Below are 26,589 nucleotides of genomic sequence, written 5' to 3' on the forward strand. Positions count from 1 at the left end.
TCGTATGTCTTAGGGTGCCGGGCAGTGCAGTCTAATGGTTAGGAATGGAATTCTGCCACATAGTAGCCATGCGAGTGCAGGTAAGTTATTGTCATCTCTCCGTGCCTCAGCCTGTTTCCTTCTCTATAAAATGGGAATAACCATGGCACTTGCCTCAGTGATGATTGGAAATAAATGAGCTAATACTTATAAATCGTTTGGAATAGTTATCAGGAACAGAAGAAACACGTAATAATTGCTAGCTCTCATGATCCTGTCTTTCCGCTCCAGACTCATGAAGGCCTTTTCTTCTTATTGAAGTCACCCAATGGTTTTGTAGTTTCCTTTCTTTGCTGGTTACTAGTAAACACTTATAAAAGCATGCTTTATCTCCCTCCAAGTCGTTGGAATGACATTCTTCGATATCTTTTTTAGAGACCTCGTGTCCATTTTGTATTGCTTGTTTATCCAGCCCAGAACGAGAAGAAGAGCTCTTTCTGAATGTGGGTTGGCAAACACGTTCTGGGTCTGATTGCTCTCAGCCCAGCCTGTTACAATTTTGGGTAGCTCTGCACAGGGGCCTCATGAAGGAGCCTGATTTCCTCTGACCAGAGGGAGTCAGTTTAAGGCAGCCCCACCAGTGACAGCCTCTGCTGTCCTCTCTCCCGGGTCTCTGACACTCTCCGCGGGCGGAGAACGTGAAAATCAGCCACCTCCTCTGTGATGGTCTCTTCAGCCACCACCCTAGATGAAATGGCAGCTTACATGTTCATCCCTGTTCTAATCTGACCCGTTACTGTTTGGAACCTGGGGTTTGAGAAAGGCCATTTCTCGGGAGGTTGTCTGATACTCTGGCTACCTCATTCGTGGTTCTCCTACATCAGATGGGCTGTCACCTGTTTTCTGGTTGACAGATCCGTAGAACTCCATGCTCGAGTGGAGAAGAATACACAACTTCCTTATCGATTCATGAGGATAGGCTTTCTTGACTTCAGGCAGTAAAACACATACCACATCTCTTCCGTGGTCCTCATACGGCCACCAAAGAGATGGTCTGGAGTTAGTGAGAACTCTTCCAGGACTGCAGTAGATGGACTCTACGGCCAAGTGTTCAGAACTTTGTTTTTCTTCGTTAGGTATTTTTTGTGACTAGTTGGGGGAGGTTGTTGGGGAACACCATTTTTTTAAAAAAAATTTTTAGTGTTTGTTTATTTTTGACAGAGAGGGAGACAGAAGATGAGTGGGGGAGGGAGGGAGAGAGAGAGGGAGAGACACACACACACACACACACACACACACACACACACACAGAATCTGAAGCAGGCTCCAGGCCCCGAGCTGTCAGCCCAGAGCCCAACGCGGGGCTCAGACTCACGGACCATGAGATCACGACCTGAGCCGAAGTCGGACGCTCAACTGACTGAGCCACCCAGGCGCCCCAAAGGACACCATTTTCAAAGGGAGCCCCGCAATTTTAACCTTTAATTCTATGATCCTTATTTGGGATGAGATTTTCCTTAAAGCCAAACTGTCTAGGCAGACATTGAACAGGTTCCTTTCATAGGCGAGTATGATATTTAACAGACAAGATGGCAAAATAAATCAAGAGGGAGAGAGAAAAAATGAGTAAAAACGGTTTTGGATTTTATTGGCTATCGTAGTGTAATTGTGACTGAGTTTCGCTTGTTACATTAGTGAAGTGAACCAAAACATCGAGGGTTTTACAAATCACCCTGCTTGTCCCGATCAAGTTAGGAGATTTGTCTCAAGAAGTTACAGTGTTCTTCCATACTGAAAGAGAAAATACAGTTATTTGACCAAGAGATGATTCAATTAAACACAGCAGTAGAGACTGACGCCAGAGTTCTAGTCTGACCTCTTTTCTGTTGATTCCCCCCCTTATTGGTCTACTATTACATCTTCAGTATTGGTCCCTAATGTTTAAAGGGGCACTTATCCCTGGTAATTCATCACTTATTTCACCATTAGATTCACAGTCCTGATATTTATCTTCTCATTTACTGATGCCTCCATCTTTTTCAGTGGGTTCATACATCATTTATTTACATCTCATGTACTTTTTCCCCACAGTAAAAATCACCTAGGGGCGCCTGAGGGGCTCAGTTGGTTATGTGTCTAACTTCAGCTCAGGTCACAATCTGGCATTTCTTGGTTTCAGGCCCCACGTTGGGCTCTGTGCTGACAGCTCAGAGCCTGGAGCCTGCTTCGGATTCTGTGTCTCCCTCTCTCTCTATCCCTCTCCTGCTCTGTCTCTCAAAAATAAGTAAACATTTAAAAAATTAGGAAAAAAAAAAAAAAAAAGTCCCCTAACCTTTGTTCTTAAAATCACCTTTAGCCTGTTGTAGCCACAAGGAAGTTGATCCATTTGAATAAAAAGTCTGCTCTGTTTCGTTTCAGCTTTTTATCACAGTTGTCTAATTCAGAGTCTGACATTCACCTTTACTTAAGTTTGGGAAACATTTGAGGCTTTTAAATGGTATTTTCCTGTTCCACTTTTCTTATACTTTATGCAGAAAGATCCCTTATTTCCATATTTTAGGCTATCTCATATAATGTTAGTGTGTAAGAGAATAGGGTATGAAACACTCATCTTGTTCTTTGTGGCCTTGGCCAAGTCACTTATTTTTCTGCACACTCCTCTGTTAAGCAGGCATAATGGTGTTTGCAGTCCATACCTCATGGTGTTGCTTAAAGGACCAAATGAGGCAGAGCAGGATTGTCAGTGCTAGGTACATAATTTCAGTTGTGGACCTTTTAAAATACCATTTCACTCCACCAGAACTGTTTGGTTTATCTAGGGTGGGGTCTTGCCATTAGTTTCCAGGGATCTTAACTGTGGAGTAATGATGATTCCCTCTAAACAATGAGAAGTAAGGTGGTGGGGGGGGCCTGCCTGCGTTTATGGTGTCAATAATGCATCCTAAGGACTACCTCAGGGTAAATCCAATTCCCTCTCTGTCATATCATACCATATGCTGTTGTTGGAACCCAAATAACATACTTGGCACAGGTTATAAAAACAGTAGGCCCAAAATGAGTGTCCTGAAAATTTTATCTCTTACCGAATGAATTTGTTTCCAGTAATTATATCGTGAGTAAGTTTTCCTCTTTGAACTTGCAAAAATGAACCACTCACAACTTACTAAGATGAAAACAAGAAATCAGAAGTCTGAATAGTTTTATCACTGTTTAAGCATTTGGATGTGTAATTATTTTCTCACATAGAGCCATCCAACCTAGATAGCTTCACCAGTGAATCCTTACAAAATTAAAGAAAAAAATAATACCACTCTTCTAGAGACTGGAGACAGAGTGCACACATCCCAAGTGTTGGGAAATAGTTCTGAGTGCCCCTAACGGTTAGCTCCAAGTGTTTGAGAGCTCCTGGAATCTTAAGCCCTGTTTGGTAAGAGTGTAAATTGATCAGAACCACTTTGTGAAATGGTTTGGCTGTTTATTAAAAGTGAACAGATGCATAGCCTATGGCAACAATTCCATTCCTACTTACGTATACCCTTCATAAATGTGTACCTAAGTGCGCCAAAAAATTTGTAAAGAGTGTTCATTGCATGCAGCTTATTTATAATAGCCCCGATCTGGACACAACCCAAAGGATCAACAAATGGTAGATACATGTATTGCGGTGTATTCACACATTGAAATACTATACGGCAATGGCAGACAACCAGGTACTGCTATCCACAACAGTCTGGACACATGTTACAAGGAAGATGTTGAGTGAAAGAAGCCAGTGAAATAGTTTGATTGTATTTATAAAAACTTCAAACATCAGGACAGCTTCTCTGTGGTGATAGATTTCAGGGTAGTGGTTAATTTGTGAAGGTGTTACTAAATGGGAAGGAACACAAAAGTGCTTCTTGGGCTCTGCCTCTTGATCTGGATGGTGTCTGGAGGGGTATGTTTACGTCGAAAAAATTTGTCAAGCTGTAAATTTGTGATCCGCACCCTTTGCGGTATGGATATTAATCAGTTTTTAAGTAAACCACTCAGAAAGGAGATTAAGTATGAATAAAGTACAGTAGTCTCGAGCAACTTCAAGGGAGGCAGTGATAAGTAGAAACTTAAATCTTACATTTATACACTCTCAGTAGATTCAACATAAGATTATAAATGAAGTGCAGATCACCTAATCTCTTGCCACATTGATCTGCATGTTTGATTTATGTATGTATGACTCAAAAAAGAAGCACCTATTTCCTTCAGGAAAAGGAAGAAAACAGTTCCTTTAGGGATAGCCTATGGAAGTTCATAAAAGAATATTAATAAATGATTCATAACTATTTCATTTTTAAAAGTTGGCATCCCTTTAATAAATTAAATTTGTGGTGAGTAAAGGGAACCATGTCCACGAGATGCTTATGAAAGCTTAATTGCGTTGGAGTACTCCCACCCTGATAGAATTGTTTTCATTGGATATTTGATAGAGATCACAAGGGCCCTAGATTATTAAATATTCTACTTTTTGTTAATCAATCGTATGTGTTCTCACTGACTCAGCAGCCTTCTTTGTTGCCGTCCTGGTGAACTGACCGGATCCATTTTACTTTTTAGGTGCAGGTGTTTGGACTATATTCTGGAGAAGAATTTCATGAGACTTTTGACTGTCCCATTAAAGTAAGTATTCAGTAAGTTTTAATTTTTCTAAGGATTTTCTCAACAAAGCCGTAAGGATTATAATACTTTGAGCACTGTTTCCCATCAATTTCATCACCGAGCGTCTCTTCAGCACTTCGAATGTACTAGATACTATTTGATGGTATTAGAAGAGCATAGGATGTGTCTTATGTGACTGTGATCTCAGGCTGTCCTCAGGAATTTTTTTTTTTTTTTGTAGTGAGTGAGATGATACATACAAACACCCAGTCTGTCGTTAATGACCCAAAGTGGTAAAAACAATATTAAGGAGTCCAAAGCCGAGAGAAGTTACTTCTAGCTGTTCTTGGCGGTGATGGCTTCACAGGGGGTGTGATGTTTGAGTGAGCTTTAAGAAATGGACAGGGCAGACAGAGAAGCTGGCTTTCCATGTGGAAGAACGATATAATACAAACGGAGAGGGCAGAAAGTTCAAGTTGTGTTCAGGAAGTGGCAAAAATGGCCTCGTTTAGATGGCGCATAAAACACGGACTTGGCAGGAGAGCCATAGAGGCAGATTGGGGCTGGCTGTATTTTCAGGCGAAGGAATTTGGACTCTGTGTGGTAGATAAGGAGAAATTATTGAATGTGTAAGAGCAGAGAAGTGACATAAACTGAGCTAAGCTTAAGGAAAATTAATACGGCGACTATATACAGTATAGATTGGAGGGCTGATAGGCGCGCGAGGCAGGAGGAACAGTCTTAGATAACAGTTATGGCCCTTAAAGTGACGATTAGAGTTGTTGAAGGAAGAGGTCATTCGTTGTTTTCACTTGTTTATTCAAACACTTATTGATCAACAGGTAAAGGAGAGATAGGATCTGATGTGTGTTTTAGGAAGGCAGCTCTGCCGGAGTGAAGGGTGATTTAAGCAGGAGAGGGATTGCAGGCAAAAGGCAATTTAGAAGGCTCATGCTGTCCTGGAGACAGGGCATCACGGGGTCTCAGTGACAGGAGCAGTCAGGAGCGTTCAAGGTGGAGTCAAAGACGTGAAGGCGGAAAGCCTTTAGGAGGTAGACTTCGCAAGCCTTCGTGTTGGGTTGGATGGGGTGACGAGAGAGGGAGGAGCTGGCCCTTGGCTCTGGCCGTGGTGTGTGGCGATGCCACCACTTGCAAGAAGGGATGATTTGAATAAGGACGTTGCTAATTTGGTCTTGAGTTCAGATAACCGCGGTGCATCTGGTGGAAACGGTGTGGAGGTGTTGGAGATGTGAGTGCAGAGCGCAGGGTAGAGACTGGCCCTAAAAACACAAAGTTGATACTCGTTGAGTAAGATGAAACCATCATTCAAAATCTCATCCAGTTAAAAGCTAACTGGGGGACTGGCTCAGTGGAGAGCAAATGAGGAACTTCGGCTGCAGGGAAAGGGGCATGTCCTGCACGGTCAGCTCTGTAAGTGCGGTCCTGCAGCCCCGTTGTCTCCCACTGACGGAGGCTTGCTGTGATGACCCTAAATGCCTTTGAGGCTGCGTTGCCCCACCTGTTCCACTTGGTTCCCTCAAATCACTGGTGGGCATCCCGAACGAGGAGACAGCTGGGTTCTCTCTTTGGGTTTCTTCAGCTCATGGTGTTCAGTTACAAACATTTGTGAGCTCTTGCTGCCTCGGTTGACCCTAAAGAGGAGATGTGCACTCAGAGAGTCCTCGCGCAGCCAGAAACTAGAACGAACTCACTTCTGTCTTTTAGCTTTCACCTGGCTTTCCAGAAGAGCAAAAACTCTGATGTCCTCAGTTGCAGACTGTTGCCTGAAGAGACCACTTCTTACCTAGATCTCAGGATAAGTTTTAGATCCTGTTGCCTATAATACATAAAAGGTTTTCATTCTGTGGGTTGGTTTTCATTCTGTGCGTTAACAGTGGCTCCTTAACCAGTGATGGGTCCTTGTTCCTTGTAGATCATTGCTGTGAACCCGCATTTTGTGAGGACCAGCTGCAAGCAATTCGTGACTGGAGGGAAGAAGGTAAATGCTTTGGTCTACCGTCACATGCCGTCTTGGGGTAGGGGGTGGAGATTCTGTGTGCTTTTTAATTTATCTGTAATATTTTTAACATCTGACTATTCAGTAGGAGGAATTGTGAGAAAGACCAATGGGGTGAAATTCTAAGCCCATCATCTGTCTGGGGAGATGTGATTCATGCCTGTCACGATACTCCTTTGTAGTAGGTAAAGGGCAAGAAAAAAAAAGGGGTGCCTGGCTGGCTCAGTCAGTTAAGCATCCAGCTCTTGATTTCTGCTCAGGTCATGATCTCACAGCCCCCATGTTGGGCTCTGTGCTGACAGCGCAGAGCCTGCTTGGGCTTCTCTTTCTCTCTGCCCCCACCTCTCAAAAGTGAATAAATAAACATAAAAACAAAAGGAAAGAGAGAGCTGTTACTGGAACTGCCTAGTGCTTTGAAATGTCCCTTCCACAAAAAAGGAGGTAGCATTTAAAAATAACAAAAAGAAATGGGGCGCCTGGGTGACTCAGTTGGTTGAGCATCCGACTTCAGCTCAGGTCATGATCTCACAGCTTGTGGGTTTGAGCCCCGCATCGGGCTCTGTGCTGACAGCTCAGAGCCTGGAACCTGCTTCGGATTCTGTCTCTGTTTCTCTGTGCCCCTCTCCTACTCACGATCTGTCCCTCACTCTTTCTCAAAGATAAAAATATATATATATAAAAAAAATAACAAAAGAGCGATTAAACTTATGTTTTTCCACTTATTGTAGAAATCTCTAGCAGGCCTTGATAAAGTTTTAGAACAATTATGGCTATTTCTTTACTGACCTGTTTCTGACATATTTCATGATCTTAGTGCTGTTTTAAAAATAAGGGAGTGAAATAATCCTTGTATATGTTTACATGTTTGTTTACAGACATAGTAAATTCTAAAATTAAAGAATCTTTCTGCTTATGGAACAAATCAAGTTAATCATCTTCTGGTTTTTATTAACCAGTGGTATTTTTTAACCATTTTTATAACAAAACACTGTCATCGTACTGAAACAGTGAATATTAACTTCATACGCAGTTTCGAGCTCAGTGATGATAAGGTAGTCTTGCAGTTATTTCCGTTGTAGTGCACGCCTACGGAATGGCACCGTGAGGCACAGCCACCAGAGGTTTTTTGAGAGTTTCATGGTAGTTGTCTGTTGTTTTCCCCTGGTTTTGCTGCTTCCTAGACTGATACGGCAGGAAAGCATCCTGGTCCATACCCAGCATTTCTCAAGCCCTGGTTTTAGCTCATCATAGTGGCTGAGTGACGGGTCCCGTAGATCCCCGATTCCATCCCACCGCATGAAGCCGGCATTGCACCAGCTCTGATTTCTGGTTGTGAGCCAGCCAGCTTGCCAGCTCCCGCCCTCTCCAGTTCATCATTATCCTTAGGCTGTACCCTCATTAGCCTCACATAAAAATATGGGATCAGCCGGTGGGAATTACGGATTTAATCTAACATTCTTTAGCTTAGATCTGCAGCTGATTCACTCCTGAACAATACAAAACAAAGCAAACAAACAAACAAAAAACTATCTTACTTGTCTTTGCTGACCTCAGGAAGGAGCAGCTTTAAAATTCCTCTATTAAAGTATTTCTTTATGAAATACTTCTCTAGTTAAAAATTTTTAGGTGAGATATAGCATAAATTCATTAAGCTATAATTTAAACCCACACATTTGTATTTAAAACTCAGTGGGGATAAAAAATGCTGAGTATTCTTTTGTGTGTTTGTTTTTTAAGTGGCTTAAAACAACAAACTTTTACTGTCTCACAGTTCAGAAAAAATCAGAGTGGTTTACTTCTGTAGTGCCGCCTCAGATTCTCTCCCTAGGCTTCAGTCTGCATTTTGGCTGGGGCTCCTGTCATCTGAAGGCTTGACCGGGGCTGCAGAATCTGCTTCATCTGCCTTCTTAATAATAATCCCTCAGATACTTAAAATTGATAAATCACTTTGGCGTGAGTATTTTCCTAGTGTAGAATGCAATTTTGTGTTCCAGTTTCCAATTTTAGGAGTTAGGAAGTTCACACTTGTCTCCTATTTCTTGGAGGTCTTGGTATGAAAGAACATATCAGAGATAATAGGAGTGGTGATGTCCAAATGGTAGGACTCAAACTCTGAAGGTGGAATTTTTCTGTGTTAATTTGTGTACTTAATGATCAGGTTATTCGTGAAGCTTAATTAATAGTTGCTTTTATACTGTGAGGGATACCTGTGGTCTCATCAAGTCTGCCACAGTTGTCTTGCTACATGGGTGTTTTGCCAACCTGCAGGATGCCTGGGTGAACTGTGCCAATCACATACTCTTCATCCTTCTACTTAGCATCTGTAGGAAGGATAGTGTGACTGTGGCTGTTTGGGCCAGAGCTCCTTGAGTAGATACGTAAGCATCCTGCAGACACCCTAGTCCAACCTCCAAGTGCAGATAGAGTGATTTGGGCTGTGATGGGCTGTGTAATTAGAATTTACCAGATGCTGAGCAGGCAAGAACATCAGGGGTTTGGTTCATCTCTTTGGCTATCATGGTTAATGTGTTAAATTAAAAGTGTTAATGTGTCAAGGGCTCAGTATATTGGGGTTGACAAAAGTATATGTTATATTTTGATGTAAAGAATACTATGATTACACATGCCATTGTAAGTGATATTTAATCAATTTGTTTTAGGTTTTTAACAGCTTTATTGATATATAATTTGCATACCATAAAATTACCAGTTTCAAGCGCACAGTTCGATTGTCAACTTTTCCAAAGTGGCTGCACCATTTTACATTCTCATTAGTAATACATGAAGGTTTCAGTTTCTCCACATTCTCACCAACATTCACTTTTATCTTTTTGATTCTAGCCAACTGGGTGTGAAGTAGTATGTCACTGTTTTGTTGTGATTTCCATTTTCCTAATGACTGATGGTTTTCATGTGCTTATTTGTCCATTTGCATATATTCTTTGGAGAACTCTCTCTTCAGATTCTTTGCCCATTTTTTGATTGGGATATGTGTTTTTGTGTATACTTGCAGAAAATATTTTTATGTATTGTTCATACATGTCCTTTACTGATATATGATTTGCAAATATTTTCTCCTAGTCTATGAACTGTCTTTTCACATTACTGATGGCATCCTGTGAGGTACCAAAGTTTAGATTTTATGAAGTTCCATTAACTACCCCCCCCCCCAACACACACACACTTTGTTTGTTTGTTTGTTTGTTTTTGACACTTATGCTTTTGGTGTTGTATCTAAGAAATTATTGCCTGATCCAAGGTCATGAAGATTTATGCCTGTGTTTTTTTTTTCCTAAGAGTTTCATAGTTCTAACTCTTAAATTTAGGTCTAGAATTTGAGTTAATTGTATGTATGGTAGGAGGTAGGGGTCCAAATTCATTTATTTGCGAATAAATGGATGTCCAGTAGTCCCAGCCTCGTTTGTTGAAAAAGTTATTCTGTTGCCGTTGTCTTGGCCTCTGTCAAAAATCAGTTAACCATAAATGTTAGAATTTATTTCTTGACTGAGTTTTATCAATCTGTATATTTATCCTTGTGCCAATTTAGGTTTTAGAATCCCTAATTTTGCTGAGATTATTTATGAGATGATAAACAAATTAGCTGCTCTTAAAACATTTTGATTTTGAGTTCTCTCTCTTTAAAAAGCCATCATAATTTCTCCTATGTATATTAGAGGCTTAAACATTATTATGTAAATGTATCTTCCATTCAGGGACTTGTAACATACACACTATTGACTGATTTCTCTGGATTCCTTAAGTTTCTTATATAAATATGTATTAAGCAGTAAAAAAGTAGTGTTTATTCAATAAACTATAATGATATCTTTGTACACAGTTAAATAACTAGGGATTTCCATAATGTGCACCACTTTGGTGCAGTTTGCAGAAATCTCTAGAGGGATTTCCTCCTCTGTGTGCATGGTATGCAATTTTTAAGATCCCTTATGCTGCATGGTTTTGGCATTGGTGTGCTTTGTTGTAAAATACACTTATTAGGTTGAAAACATTTCAGGAAATATTTCTAATTTTATTAAAGAATATATCCTTGATTTTAAAAACTAAGAAAAAGGCCTTGAGAAGGTGACATTAAAAAGGGGGCACTATTGGGGCACCTGGGTGGCTCAGTAGGTTGAGCGTCCGACTTCGGCTCAGGTCATGATCTCACAGTAAGTGGGTTCAAGCCCCGCATCAGGCTCTGTGCTGACCGCTTATTCAGAGCTGCTTCAGATTCTGTGTCTCTTTCTCTCTCTGCCCCTCCCCCACTCACGCTTTGTCTCACTCTGTTTCTCAAAAATAAACAAATGTAAAAAAAATTTAAAAAAAAAAGGGGGCACTACTATGAAATGATCATTTCCATTTTGAAAGTGTTGGCAAGTTTTTAGAAGGATCTGTTTTTTTTTTTTTAATCAAGTTATGGCATTTTATACCTTTGAAAAATGAGAAAAACAGGACAACATTGGCCCAGTTGCAACTCTGATCTTTCCAAGTGCAGTTTCAACTAGCACCATAAACTAAGCAGAGCAAGTTTGAAGAGTCCAGCACTGAGCAAATGGTGATGACCTTGCAGTGATCATATATTGTAGATATTGAGACCTCTCCGTTTAGAACACATAGCAGATCCTATAGAGAGAAAAGAGAGTAAAGACAAGTATCATGTAACTGAGAGGTTATGACCTTCCACCTTTAAAAGAGAAATTATTCTAGCCGGATGAAGGTGGAGTGTGGAGGAAAGGCGTTCTTAACCCTTAAGAACCCTGATCTTCCTTAGACTGACAGCTAAAGGAATCTTGGAATCACCTGAGACCTTCTGTAAACAGTGGTGAGCGTGGGACGGAGACTCGAGAAGTGAAATTAAGTAAGTGGAAGCCCTACAATGAGACATTGGTAAGAATAATGAAGACACTTCTCATGTAATATTTTAGTTCTGATTTTATTAAAAATCTTGATTCCTGTAAAAACGTTTCTTCAAGTAATTAGAACGTGCAGTTCAGGACGGCCCTGCAGAACAGCAATGTAGCAGAAAAAAACTTGAGGCTGTAGTTTGACACATTTGTTGATATTTCCTTTTTAAGGTTCTAGCTTTTGAGGTCTTTAGAGATAGCTCCTTATCCACCAGGGACTAGGAAGAGGAAGCGATAGTTCTGTCTGGCATAAACTTTTATTTTTAGGTTTTCAAGGTAACTTCTCAGTAGTTGAATGCCATAGCTGGATTTATGGACTCTGCTGCTTGACACATGAGCATAAAAAGCTTATTCTAAATTCTGTTTTGTTTCCATGTTGGGAAAAAAAAAAGGCGGGGGAGAAGAAAAAGCACATCTCTTAAAAGTGCCATTGGGAGAGAGCTTTCAAACTTGTGAACCTGTGGATTTCTTTTTTAAGTGTAACCTCTTGTGTCGCCAAAATTCCAATACGTGAGCATAGCAATGAGGTTTCTAGTTTAGAAATAAGTCTGCCAAGCAGCTCTTACCTGGGTATTTTTTTTTAATTGCTCAGCTTTCTCTGTCAGCAGATAAATTTTAGCTTCCTGTGACCTTTACCTTTGAACTCTGAAATAACACTTCGTAATAGTTGGTTCTGCCGCTTTGACAAATTATTAAATTTTCACGATGCTGTTTGCAGCCGAGCTCATTTTTAGAAACGAGATAGTCAGCTGTTTGGCGTGGCGGCAGGGTGGAATGAAGGGACCTGGCCGCAGGGACAGGTTGCTTTGTAAGCTAGAAAATGTCAGTCAGCAAACGAAGAAAGGGTCTGTGTGCGGTGAAATGAGGAGAAGCACTTCACTGTTCAGGGCTGAAGGCTCCTGGCAGATTTTACGTGAAGGACAGAGATGGTAGCATCAGCTAACTTCTGGAAGTTTCCAACAGTGATCTGCAAACTCAGATGGCATTCTTTTTTTTTTTTTTTCTCCCAGATTGCACTCTGACTCCTTTCTGGAAGGGGATTCAGTAGAGGAGCCTTTTGTACTAATGCAGATCTTTTTAGAATCCTGACAGCCCAGGGAAACACTCCAGGTGAAATGGAGAGGTGGTTCCTTCCGTGTTTCCTGTCTTCTGCTCAGGTTGGAGCAGGGGTTCTTGGGGCCAGAAGGGATTAGACTGTCAGTTATCCTGCTTGGCCTGCTGTCCAGTGGATCTCCAGGATGATCCTTCACAGGTGGTCAGATGGCTCTATGTGCAAACGTTACATCCTGGTGGTTGCAGGTGGATCCATTATACAGAGATACCTTCATTTTTCAAGTACTAGGGTATAAATTGCGGTTCCATTACTAGAAATTCATTTCATGCCCTAAATAATACCAAAATTGATTAAAAGCCACCCATTAATAGGAAGTACAGCACAAGTATAACCTTCAGAAACATTTTTTAGGTATGTAACACCAAGTTGTGTTACAGCTATATTGCAAAAGGTGTTTGGGTGGGTTTTTCTTCACGTACTGAACTGGCTGAAGCCACAAATAGAAATCCGGTTCTTAAAAAGAGAAATCAGTTCAGTGTCAAAAATAGACATTCTTCAGTGCTTTAAAAAGTCAAGTTCGTTTGTCTCAAATACTAATTGCTTTTTTGATGTCAACATGAAGCATTCCCAAAGTCTTTGGGATGGATCCATGGCAATTTTAATTTCTTCAGCGATTTCTCTTGTTTCATAGCCATCAAAAGCCTGTTGACAATAGAAGCCTTTTTTCTTTAATGAATTCAGCTCACTTTTCCCAATGTAATATTTCCATATTGTTTGCAGCCTCCCCCTGAATTTGGATGTGAAGCTTACCATCTGTCTTCCTGGAGCAATCAAACCATCTTTTGCTTCTTGCTGAAAATATCTTCCTTTGCATGTTGAGAGCGCTGTGACTTTTCTTAAGTATTTTGAATAGTTAATGATTCTGTAAGAATAATTTCCTACTTCAGATTGCTCATTTTCTCCTAGGGTTTAATACCAGTTGACTGTTGTTAACACTGAGAGGTGTTGTCTGTCCGTCCCTCTCCTTCTGTATATAGCTGTACAAACACTGTCATTAACTTTGTTTTTTTTTTTTTTTTTTTTCTTTTTTTAAGATCAGGCTATTAAAGCAAGGGGTCATAACTGCAACTACTGCGGGTCGGTGTCACCAGTACAAAGTAAATCATAGTCATTTCACAGGACTGTTTGATTTGAATGTGCTTCTTGAGCACAACTTTGTGTCATGGTCCACGTTAGGAGCTGTGAATACACAGTCCTGGATTTTAAGAATGGTGGGGGCATTTCCAAAAGTAGATAGGAGGAACGCTGTTGGTGGAAAGCAGCTAAACCATTAGACCATGAATCAGAATGGTGATTTTGTAGGAAAAGGAGGGTTCTAAGTCTTTTGGGTGGGAAGAATGTGTATGTATATATGTATGTATGTATCCCTGTAATTTTGGGGTAATTTTGCATTCCTTTGCCTTTGTATTTTCTCCCCCTGTTGTTTGTTTCCTTTCAGTTTTCCAATTCGGTTTCAGCCTCGATTCTTTGATGTTTGTAACAGTGAAAATTGGAGCAAAAGAAATGTCTAACAATAGTGTCTGAGCTGTGTCAGTGCCCTGCAAGCAGAGGAACCAAGTGTACGACTGTGGGTTGTGAGGAAGAGGGTGTCAGAAAGAAGGAATTCTAGGGCTGGGGTTGGTGAGAGGGGATCTGGGCTTCGCTCTAGACTGGATGCTGTCAGGAAGCAAGAGTCATTCTCCCATTGGGTATGTTAATAAATCTTATCTAGGAGGAGGAAAGAATCAAGGCTAAAAATGTAACTGGTAAAGAAGCAGCAGCGTCTCATTTTAGCCAGGATAGGGACACGTTTGATCACTGATGTGGTTGGAAAATGTTCCTACTTTGTCTGTGTTCAGACATGGTTATGGAGTCGTTGTGGTTTTGTCCTGATCTTTCATGGTTACAAGGCCTGATCTGATGTTGGTGTTCTGTGAGATTGTTCCCGTTCGCCCAGAGAGCACGGGGCCCAGCCATGAGTGCCTGGCTGGCTCCGGATGTCAGCTTTTCTCTGTGTTGCAAAATTAAAATGCCCAATGTTTGCTAGATTGCTTCTATTGAGGTACTTTACAAAAATATGTGTATACTCTGATTCTTTTTTTTTTTTTTTTTTGTAGCAGTAGGAAAGCTACATATGAAATTATTAGCAATACTAGTAATATTCACATTAACAATGTCTGGGCAGGATTATAAATGTTCTTTTTGGCCTTCATTGGCATTTTCTGGCTTTTTTTTTTTTTTTTTTTGAAGAAAATAGTCATTACTTTTATAATAAGAAAAAGTAATAGGGGCACCTGGGTGGCTCAGTCAGTTAAGTGTCTGACTTTGGTTCAGATCATGATCTCACCTTTTGTGAGTTTGAGCCCAAAGTTGGTCTGTGCTGACAGCTCAGAGCCTTGGAACCTGCTTCAGATTCTGTGTCTTCCTCTCTCTCTCTGCCCCTCCACTGCTCACGTTCTCTCTCTCTCTCTCTCTCTCTCTCTCTCTCAAGAATAAATAAATTTTTTTTTAAAAAAAGCAATAATAAAAGAATGCATATCTCTAGTATTTTGGATCTTTTTTTAACTTAACATTGCAAATCATATGAAATTCCCTACATTGTTGAAGTCTAATCTTAAGTCAAGCATTCTTTAATGGTTATATAATATTCCATCCTATCAATAGGTTTAATTTTTCTTAACCATTCTCATACTCTTGGACCATTAGGTTGTATCCAGTTTCTGGCCATCATAAATCGTGCTGTAATGAAGTGAGAAATCTTTGGGCATGAACTTCGGCTATGCTTTTTAATTTTTGCCTAGCACTGATTCCCAAGATGGGAATTACTGAGTCAGAGGTCATGATGATTTTTTTTTTTTGATCACAAGATGGGAATTACTGAGTCAGAGGTCATGATGATTTTTTTTTTTTTTAATTTTTTTTTTCAACGTTTTTTATTTATTTTTGGGACAGAGAGAGACAGAGCATGAATGGGGGAGGGGCAGAGAGAGAGGGAGACACAGAATCGGAAACAGGCTCCAGGCTCCGAGCCATCAGCCCAGAGCCCGACGCGGGGCTCGAACTCACGGACCGTGAGATCGTGACCCGGCTGAAGTCGGACGCTTAACCGACTGCGCCACCCAGGTGCCCCAAGTCATGATGATTTTTTAGGCTTCAGATGCATATCACCAAGTAAAAGTGCATTCTAGAAAACATACCATTTACACCGGCTGGTACCTACCTGTTTCACCACACTGTCTTTACCCGTTTTGATACACAAAGAAAGATAGTCCATTGTTCTCTTTTGTAACTTCTTTGTATTATTAGCGATTCTGAACATTTTTATTTACTGGCCACTTACACATCTTCCTTTATGATTTGTCTGACTGTATTCTTTGCTTGGGGCAGCTTTTAATATTACCATAGAAGCCAGGACAATGAAGACTGTCCATTTGATATTTATTGTCAGTTTGAGCACAAATTATTGCTGCTTACTGAATAGCCTGCAGCCTTTTCTCCAACTTTGGCTAAATCCGGAATAATTATTCTTGTTCCCAGGGAGGCATTATGTAGGAGTCATAATGAGACTGTAGAGTAGACACTGAAGTCTGTAAAAAGAGGACACATACAGGCTCCTCCACAGATGTGAGTCTGCCCTCAAACCATCAACTCTGCCACGTGCATGGAGGCTGTCAAGGACAGACCAACGTGCTCTGTTAAAGGCAAGTTCATTTGACTTGGTTTCTTCTCCGATGGTGTTCCTGATCTTTATTTTTTTTCTTCCCTGTTTGCTTTACTTCGAATCTAGTGAAGTGCTTGTTCAAATACATGAACGTGTGTGTTTGGGTGCCTTTTTCTGTTACTCAAGGCTTGGCAGTTTTGTATTTCTTTTTCCTGTCTGCACCACGCGAAGCTCTCCCTCCAGCCATCTGTGATTGAGATTATGCACAGTTAACATCAGAGGTTCTTGTGCGTCGCGCAGACCATTAATTCAAGTTTAATGACCCAGTGGATGACTTTTGTGTTTCCTCTGCTGTTGACGGGGTCCAACCTTGAACCCAGCCCTGGGAAATGTATCCTCAGACAGCCGCAAACCGAAATACAGACCCGAGGCGTTTGGCATGAACCACCATGGGACTCATAATGGAAGACTTAAGTGGTAACATTGCTTAAAAATCCTTTGTTCACTTTTAAAATCATACTTGCAGTTGTGCATCGGCATAGGCAGAAATTGAAGATTGTTGGTCTACGTAGGAGCCTACCTCACGTGCTGGCCACAGTCAATTGCTGAACTCATATAGATGGGGAGGTGGATACACAGATCTATATCTGTCTGTCGTCACTAGTTTTTTAATATAAAGGAAAAACTGCCCCTAAGTGGTACCTCTGGTGTTTTGCTTCTTTTGCTCTCATTGAACCCATAGCTTGGAGTTCTCGGTCACTAAATTGACGGTTATTTTGTCTTGATATGGTGTTTCTTAAGTTTCAGAACGTTGTTTTGTCTGCACACTTTTCACAGGGTTTGTTAACTTCACGGGGCTTGCCCAGAACCTGTGTTGCACTGGCATCGTATTTACTCAGACATTGCTTGAAAGCAAGTGGTCCATCAAGCAAGCTCTGGAAATCTGTGTCCTGAGACTTTCTGTGGTAGCAGTTTTGGCCTGTATTTATCCTCTTTTAAACATGTTAAATTACCTCTAGGGAAAGGAGATTGAGGGATTATAACTCGTCCAGAAAATAACCACTGAATTTAAGCAATACTGTATTTGGGAAATTCTCCTTGTCTTCACACATGCTTTATGTTCTTTCTTGATGGTGTTTGGGAAAAGCTGTGTGTTTGAAACTTTGGTACTGAGCCAAAGCCAGAAGGAGGTGGTCTCTCCCAACTCCATCCAGATTCAAGACTCCTCTCTGTTGTCAGCAGCCAAACACCATCCCAGGTCTTTTCTGTGGTCACTAATTTTTTCTCACTTGCCTTCTTGAATTAAAATTTTTTAACGTTTATATATTTCTGAGAGAGACAGACAGAGCATGAGTGGGGGAGGGGCAGAGAGAGAGGGAGACACAGAATCCAAAGCAGGCTCCAGGCGTGGAGCTGTCGGCACAGAGCCCGATGCAGGGCTCGAACTCACAAACTGTGAGATCATGACTTGAGCCAAAGTTGGATGCCCAACTGACTGGCCACCCAGGCACCCCGCTTTCTTGAATTTCATTCCTAATCTTTTTCAACCTTGGATTTTTAAGTCCCTCTGTGACAAGTCCTGCCTATCCTTATGCCCTTTGTCTATTTTTACCGAGACAGTCTTATTTGGCATGTCCTAAACGTGCTGAGTTTTCCTTTTGTTTCCTTATTCCTCAATTTTATTATCTCGAGCTCCAGCACCCTCTGTGATCGGGCATTTTATCTTTGTGGAGTCTGTTTTCTCCAAGCGCCTCGGTCTTTCCTGCAGGAACGCACCTGCCATCCAAGACTTACCCGTGGGCTTCCCCCACTGCCCATTCTTCCCTGCACCGTCGTCTGCCTCCAAGCAAGCACTGCTGCTGGTGTTCAGGAAGCCTGAAGAGTCAAGTGATTTATATACTTGAAAGATCACAAGATGATTAAAAAGGGGCCAATCACACTCCCTTTCCTCCATCAGGGAAGAGTGGGCGATGGGTAATGACGGGTGTTATGTTGCCAGAATCGGTGGCTTTATTACAGCCCGATAGGAATCCCGCCCCGTGTGTGGGAGATTCTAGGATGTTCATCCTTACCTCTCTGTACTGTAACAAAGTACTAGATAGATTTATCAGCACAAAACATAGGAGAATAAAGTATATTGCCGAGGATGTGAGGGCTCCTATTGAAATATAAGTACCGAGAGTGCTGACTGCCAGAATGTGGATTTATGGGAAATAAAGCCCTAAAATACTTTCTCCAACAAAAAAGAGACCTCTTGGAAACAGTTTTTCCTCTCCTTTGTACTTAGCTCCCATTGAGCTTAAATTGCTCTCAGTATTGTGTTAATGACAATTCAATATTATGGGATGCAGAAGATGAACCAAATAAATTAACCAGCTGCTTTTAAAGGTAGTTCACTCGATGACTCACCCTCTAAAATGCTTTGTAGAACATTCATGCTCAGTAGGTCTCTAGGCAGTTTTATGACTAGAAGAAAGAAATGGATTTTATTAAATGTCAGTGAAATACAGGCAGATAGTTTTGCTGTAGTTAAATTAGTGTAGAATATTTGTAAGAAAAGTAGCTTGTCTTTCCTTATATCACAGAAGCAGAACTTTCCTTGGCATTCCTGCCAGGCAGTGTGTTTCTGCTTGAAATTCCCATAGATTAGGATTATAAAAGCAAATGGAGAGTGGATAGTCTGGTCCTTTTCTGGCCTGTATGAAACCCTGTACCCTATAGAATCCAAATCAAATCCCCATGTACTGCCTAGTTGTACTGGGAGAGTTTCAAAGTACAGTAATGGGAATGCTTCATAAATTACTAGCTGCCATTTAAGGTTTTATACTACATATGGATTGGAGATGAGGACTCATGAGTGAGGAAGAAAGTAGAGTGGAGATGGAAGGCAGAAATAAGTGCTTCAAGGACCAGGGGAGGTAACTCAGAGGAGAGAAGCAGGCCAGGGCTAGCCAACCAGGAGAAGAGGGCCTGGCGGTGATGGGGAGAGCCTTAGCAGGGCACAGACACATTTCAGATCCTTACTGTTGGGGCCCAGTGAGAAGTCAAGTGGCATCCCTGAAATAAAGGAATTGCAGTCAGCTGAACTGAAGAGGAAGACTAACCTTAAAAGTACTTCCCAGTGGTGCCTGGGTGGCCCAGTTGGTTGAACTTCTGACTCCTGATTTCAGCTCAGGTCATGACACCAGGGTCATGGGATTGAGCCCTGCCTCGGGGCTCTGCATCGAGCGTGAAGCCTGCTCAGGATTCTCTCTCTCTCTCTCTCTCTCTCTCTCTCTCTCTCTCTCTCCCTCCTCTCTCTCTCTCTCTCTCTCTCTCTCTCTCTCTCTCCCCCCCTCCCCCCATCCCCCTCTACCCCTCTCCCCGACTCACGCTTGCGTGCTTGCTGTCTTCCATAAACAAGTACCTCCCAAATTTGTGATCACAGGTGCACAAATTCCGTCTTTTGGCATTGAGCAAAAGGAACAGGACTGACGTGTCAGGCGCAGGACACAGAGTCAGGATAACTGAGCCTTTTCTCAAGGGATGTACTTGTTCCATCGAGACTGTATTCATTGTGTATCAGTCGGTCACAGGGTTCTTTCCTTTAGGTTTGAGAAGTTAGGGCAGATGCCATTGTGTCCAAAACAGCTTAGGGACATCACTAACGATGGGCTGAGTAACTGGAGGGTTTGGGGGGTGATGTAGGTAGCCTCCTCTTGCGGCAAACACATTGTGTGCATAGGCAAAAGGGCAGGCAAACTTGGCAGGGCGCGGGAAGCCTGCTCGCTATCTAATACTTACTTTGCCCTGTGCATCTAGCAGGGCATGTGTGGCCACTTCCCTGCTGCATTTGCAGTGCCCTGGGGAGATGAAAAGTAGATATGTAAATCCCAGCCAACAAGAGACAGTATGGTATTTGATAGAACCAGCCTGACCCTAAAATGTATACAGAACCAAGAAATGAGGAGGACTTATGAAAGAATCCTAAGTGGGCACCTGGGTGGCCCAGTCGGTTAAGCGTCTGACTCTCTGTTTGGGCTCAGGTCATGATCTATCTCATGGTTTTGTGAGTTCGAGCCCCGCATTGGGCTCTGTGCTGACAGTGCAGAGCCTGCTTGGGATCTATTCTCTTTCCCTCCCTCCTTCCCTCCATCTCTCTCTCTCTCTCTCTCTCTCTCTCTCTCTGTACCTCCCCTACTCCTACTGTCTCTGTATCTTTCAAAATAAATAAACTTAAAAAATTAAAAAAAAAAAGAATCCTAAATGATGATCTTCTCTAATATATATTTAAGGCCGTTTGTTTACAGATCATTTATTTTTCATCCACAAAATAGAAAATGATTGAAACTGAGCTATTTGAGGAACATCAGAAAAGAACACAAATCGTGTCTAAAACTGTAATGCAAATGAGTTAAAATGTGTTTCCTTTACAGAAGGTAGGTAGTATATTAGCCTCCCCCGCCACCCTTCTTTTTGTTTGTTTTTTTGAAACCCTCATCAGTTAACACAGACGTGTGCCATCTGCACTATGAAAGTATCATTAAAGAAGCTTCTTTGATCCCATGTCAGAGCAGGGTACCCAAGGTTTATCGTAATAGAACTCCGTAAACTCCGACTCAACCTGGAGACCAACTGGATTCAGAATTCTCCCCTCTCTCCTTTCCTTCCTGCCCTCTGCTGGAGGTTTGCCTTGGAGCTAGAGCAGGAGACAAAGGAAGGCCCCTGTCCTCAGGCCTCAGCTTCCTGCCAGAAGCCAAAACACACCCACCAGCAACAGAGGGCTCCGGCTGGAGTGAGTTTGGATCTTGGTTGGAATTGCAACAAGATCTCATGAACAGTTTCCTAAAGTTAATGCCTCATTGAAAAAGTAGGTACACTTAATGTGAATTAATTCTACTACATACTCAGTGTGACTCCAAATTCCTTCCTTCTCTGAGTTTCAGTGAATTGTTGATGCTGTTTCGCTTCAACTGTTACCTGTGAAATCATCCCGATTATAAAAATAAGAGAATGGATTTTCATCCCCATATGTATTAACATAAAATTAATTCACATGTTCTATGCAGAATAATAAAAATAATATAAATCTCCTATCACCTGTTTCTAGAATTAATTAGGATTACTTTGTATTGTATCCTTCAGGTTTTAATATACGGATACACGTTCATTTTGTATTTAAGGGCCATCATGTTTAATACTGTTTTGCAATCTGCTTTTTTATTTAATGGGCGGCCCTGAACATCCTTTTACATTAATAAGCGTACATCGATAAAATCACTTAAAACTGGACACACACTTTTTGGTGATCTAGCTTCACCACATTTACTCCAACATTTCCCAGTTGTTAGTGCATTTCTAGCTGTTACAAAGAACTAGACATACTTCTTTATTCGCTTGTCTGATCACTTTTTAGCAGAAATTTCTAGGCATGAACTTCTTGGGGTCCTTTTTAAAGCTTTGAATCCCCAGTGCTAAGGGACCCTCCAGAAACAGGGTGAGATGACCACGGGGTAGTTTGAGGGCGCCCTGTTCCCTGCGCATATGTGCGCACCCGGCCCCCGCCCAGCGTCTGACCTCCTTGTTTCGATTCATCTTTATCAGTTCTTCCTTTTCTTTTTACTTCGTCTGTCAGTTCTAGGATCATCGCTATACTGTTTTGAGTGTGAATTTCATAAAAACACCCATTCTCCCACCCACAAGTTGCCCAGTTTAAAAAAAAAAAAAATTCCTATTATTCTCACATATCTTCAAATGAATTGATAGCATTTTGGAAGTTCTAGAAATCATTCCTTTGGGGGTTTCTTTGTGCTTCCATGAAAATCGCAGATTAACTAGTAAGGCTTAAGCTCTTCAGTGAGGATTTTGAGTCTTCTTATCCAGGAACTTAATGTATCTTTACATTTAGGTGGCTTCCCCTATTATATCTGCTAGTAAAATATTTCTGCTTTTGTCATTGACCTAGCGCGTGCACATCTGTTTTTGCCGATGTGCAAATGACTGACTTGTAGAGGTATGGACTTTCCCTTGCTTACAACTTAGCATCCCCTAAAGTTCAGGTTCACAGCACAGTAGTTGTATTCTCGTTTCCAGAGTGCCCTGGTCGCCGTTTGATTTCCTCCCTTACTCAAGGGTATTGAGCATTTATTTTTTTTATTTCCACTTCGTTCTGTTCTTCTTATCCTCGGGTGTTCATTTGCTCAATTTTGTTGTCACCCGAGAAGAGGAAGAATTACTTCTCAAGCCCTGGTCTGTCTGGTGGAAAGTCTCATTCGTGTGGAGTCAGGAGTGGGACATTTCCCCTATTCCCTAGACAAATCCTGTTGCTTTCCTGGAGTACTGAATTTGTCTATCTTGTTGGGTTTTTTCTCGTCCATAGTTACTGGGAGAAGTCTATACCCAGTGTTCACAGTTGAAGTTGCTGTGAACGTCTTAGATTTTGCGAGAATTGGTCTGAATCTGGACGTGGCAGGAGAAGGAAGTTTTATGGTTTCCTGTCTGCCTGGACTGGAACCCGATTGTCGGGCAAGTGGCTACCAAAGGGTGTAATTATTGGTGCAGCAGGGAAATGGCGTATGCGTTAAGAGCCTGCTCTTCGTATTCACTGAGGCAGCTTGAAGTTTGTGCAGGTGGTTCCCGCCTGTCGTATGGCCCCGCCGCCGTGGGTGGGTACCCACCCCGTCGCCAGCGTCGCTGTCTTCTTCCCAGCTGTGTCCCCAGATGACAGCAGGAGTGGCTGCTTGTGTTCCACTGCCAACGTCAACCGCGACCTGTGTGTCCCTGCGTGAGATTTTCCCCGTGACCCCCGTCCCCCCAACCCCAATACACTGAGTGTGCTGGTATCTCCCCTACCAGCGGCTTCCCAGGTGGGCTTTTTCTTGAAATGGGATAAATCCTGGCCTTCACCGGGGTCTAATTTCTGTCATACTTTACAGAAATCTTAATTTAAAGTTTGGGGCATGTTGAGTTTTCCTAGCACAGGTGCAGATTGTCCCCCTTTCGTGCCACGTCGGTCACTTCTGGGTGAGATTGGAGGGAGAGCATTGTGATGCCGCCTGCACCCCACTTTCCTCCTTGTCATCCAGCCAGCCATTCCTTCCAGCAGGTGGTTATGGGGTACTCCCCGGGCTCAGCCCGCTGCTTAAAATCCCCTCCATCTGAACCAGGCCACAGACGGAAGGTAGGCATTGTGATCTCAGTTCCTCATGTTTAACATGATGGTTCGTAGCTGCCTGTGTTTAGCAGGCTGTGTAGCAGGAGCTATGTGATCAGGCTTTCTCCTTTCTCAGATTCCAGACTTAACCCTGTCACAAAGTCCTGAACACATCGAGTGACCTCCTCAGCTCTTTTTTACATCCTGGCCGAGGAAGAGGCAGAATCACAGAGGGCAGATCTCAGGGTCTTTAACTGGGAGCAGGGAGGCATGGTGATGGGGTTTCTTACTTAGATCATGGACTGGGAGAGGACGGGATGGGTGAGAAGATCTTTGGGAGCCTAGGGGAGGCTTTTCTGTATCTATCTGATGGGAATATTAGACCCCATGTGGTCAGTAAAAGCCCTACCTCCAGTCTCCACTGTGGACCGTGCGAGGCCACCTTTCTTTTGCATGGGTAATAGAGAACTTCAGACATTTATGTCTTTTTAAAGAGACCGTTCTTGGCACGTTTGTGAAGATGGACGCTTATCTGATTTTAAGGTTTTGGGGTGTGTGTTTGTGTGCCCCTTCTGAGTATAGGAGCTTATTGAGAAAGGTATGTAACAAATTGAAATGTGAACTTACTCTCTTTCTCCTGTTTCCTATTTTCCTCCTTCTTAAGGGTGGGAAGGGACACAGAATACACTAAGGTAAACAGAAAATTACTCGAAAGATAGAAATTTTTAAACTTCTGTGATGGAATCTGTCATCAGCATTTCTTTTAAAAGGTAAACATCTACTTCAGGATTTCATGTCCGAAGTTATATGTTGTCAATTATGTATTATATAAATTTTACATTAAGTTATATTGTGTAAATGTCTTAAGGGATTTAAACTGGATACATCAAGGAAAAAGTATTGTAGCCCTTAATAATGCTTGAATTACTAGAACTGCGTCTTTACCAGTCTTAGAGGTTTTACCCAGTTATATTTGGCAATAAAATTTATCCAGCAGATTTTTTTTAAAGATGTTATTTTTAAGCAGTGTCTATACCCAAGGTGGGACTCGAACTTAGAACCCCAAGGTTAAGAGTTGCGTGTTCCCCTGACTGAGCCAGCCAGGAACTTCCCATCCCCACACAAGCAGATTTCTTTTCTTTTCTTTTTTTTTAAATAGATTCTTCCCTTTAAAATAAAGACCCTGGATAACTATGACCTTTTTAAAGAAGTTTAATCCTAAAGCAAGTTTGTCTTATTTTATAACATGAATTGCTGTTCAAACATCATTATTAAATTCTTTTTCTTGGGTGAAATGAAAAACAGGCTGCTTCTGACGATTGCAGTTTAAGCTGTGACTAATATCTTACTTTCAAGGAAAAAATTATGAGGTTTTGATTTCCCAAGTTACAAAATAAATTAATTTCTGGCCAATATTTGAAGAACTTTCTGTGACACAAATCTTTTGACTGACTAATGTGTTTTTCTCCATGAATTTTGGTATTTTGCTGCCATCTAGTGGCGTAACTTCGTAGTAACTTCAACATTCCGTGGACAGGCAAAGTAAACTGTCAACAAGAAGCCAGTAAAGAAATCTTGTATATGTGTCTCGGTTTCTTTCTTTCTTTTTCTTTTTAAATGTTTATTTCTTTTAGAAAGAGCAGGAGACAAGGTGTGAGCGGGGGAGGGGCACAGAGAGAGGGAGACACAGAACCTGGAGCAGCTCCAGGCTCTGAGTTATCAGCACAGAGCCCCATGCGGGGTTCGAACCCATGGACCATGAGATCATGACCTGAACCGAAGTTGGAAGCGTAAGCAGCTGAGCCACCCAGGCGCCCCATGTTTCTTGGTTTCTAAAAGTCTGTTTTTGTATTTGTCCATAGCTGCTGCTGTTTGAACGATCTTGGATGAGCAGATGGAAGTCGTGTGTTCTGCACGAAGGGGAAGGGAACATACGGAGCGTGAAGTGGAGAGGCCATCTGATCGCTTGGGCCAATAATATGGTAAAAGCACACCTTCATCTTCCAGATCCTTCTTCAAAGCCAGAAGAGTAGCCACATTAGGAGGGCTGTGACCAAGAAAAAAGATGCCTCTGCTGCCATGGTCTTTTCTAAGACCTAAAATGGCAACTGCCATCCTACCTGGAAGGTTAAAGACACTAGATTGCTCTAGGCTTTCATAATAGAGTGATTCTTAGCATATTCTGGACTTGACTTTGGAATAAGAAACGCGAGGCATGGAGAATAGCCAAGAAAATGAAAAGGCGTCTTAATAATTGAAGGGCTGTGTTGGGAATGCGGTGTTGAAAACACCATTTGCCTATTAGCCAAGGGCAAGGAACAGTTGCTATGAAACAAGTACAGGATATTGCTGATTTCATTTTCCTCCCAGTATAATCACAGGCAGAAATCAGGCCTGCCTTTTAAAAAGTGGATTATAATTTTTGGTGTTACGCCCTATTTAAAGTTTACTCAATATGAGTTAGGGCAAGTAGAAAGTTTAAAAATTAGCTTTCGACATCTGGCCTATCTTATGGAATTCCAGGGTTTAACTTAATAAATTGGTTCTATTCAGTTTTCAATGGTACAGTTCTCCCAGAATCTACTTTGCTATTCAGGACTTTTCTTAAATTTCTCCTGAGTCATTATAAAGGTAAAGAAACCTGTTTGTTTGTTTTTTAATTTTTTTTTTTTTTAGATATTTGTTTATTTACTTTGAGAGAGCTAGAACATGAGCAGGGGAGGGGCAGAGAGAGGAGGGAGAGAGAATCCTAAATAGGCTCCGTGATGTTGGTGCAGTGACAGACATAGGGCTCGATCTCACAACCCATGAGATCATGATCTGAGCCGAAATCAAGAGTCAGACGCTTAACTGACTGAGCCACCCAGGCTCCCCCCCTGGTTTAGCTGTAGTTAGCTGCTTGCTTGATGTTCCCATTTGAGTGCTTTAAAATGTCAGGTGCAGTTTTCCTTATACACAGTGGTTTTTCAGATTTAAAGCTTTTCTAAAAAAAAAACAACTTCCATTTTTGTAGCAGAACAATACAATTAGAAATGTTACTTGTCTGTCATTTTGGAAATGCAGTGCTTGATATCTGTGCGTCTCACCCTTGTGTTTGAGCCACTGAAGCCATCTGCTAATAGAATCTCTTCTGTCCAGAAAGAAGGGGAGAGGTTTTCTTTTGTTGTG

General features: G+C 41.7%; 1 protein-coding gene across 2 annotated transcripts in view; it reads left to right on the forward strand.

Annotated features, from left to right (window-relative positions):
* VPS41 (VPS41 subunit of HOPS complex) overlaps window positions 1-26,589 on the forward strand; it is a 186,362-nt gene that overhangs the window by 81,225 nt on the left and 78,548 nt on the right. For both annotated transcript variants that reach the window (XM_049642757.1, XM_049642758.1), the window contains exons 6-8: window positions 4,573-4,635; window positions 6,548-6,613; window positions 25,284-25,403. In XM_049642757.1, coding sequence (XP_049498714.1) covers window positions 4,573-4,635; window positions 6,548-6,613; window positions 25,284-25,403 — 249 coding nt within the window. The remainder of the gene's footprint in view (window positions 1-4,572; window positions 4,636-6,547; window positions 6,614-25,283; window positions 25,404-26,589) is intronic.

Source organism: Panthera uncia, chromosome A2, assembly GCF_023721935.1.
Source record: "Panthera uncia isolate 11264 chromosome A2, Puncia_PCG_1.0, whole genome shotgun sequence".
Lineage (NCBI taxonomy): Eukaryota > Metazoa > Chordata > Mammalia > Carnivora > Felidae > Panthera > Panthera uncia.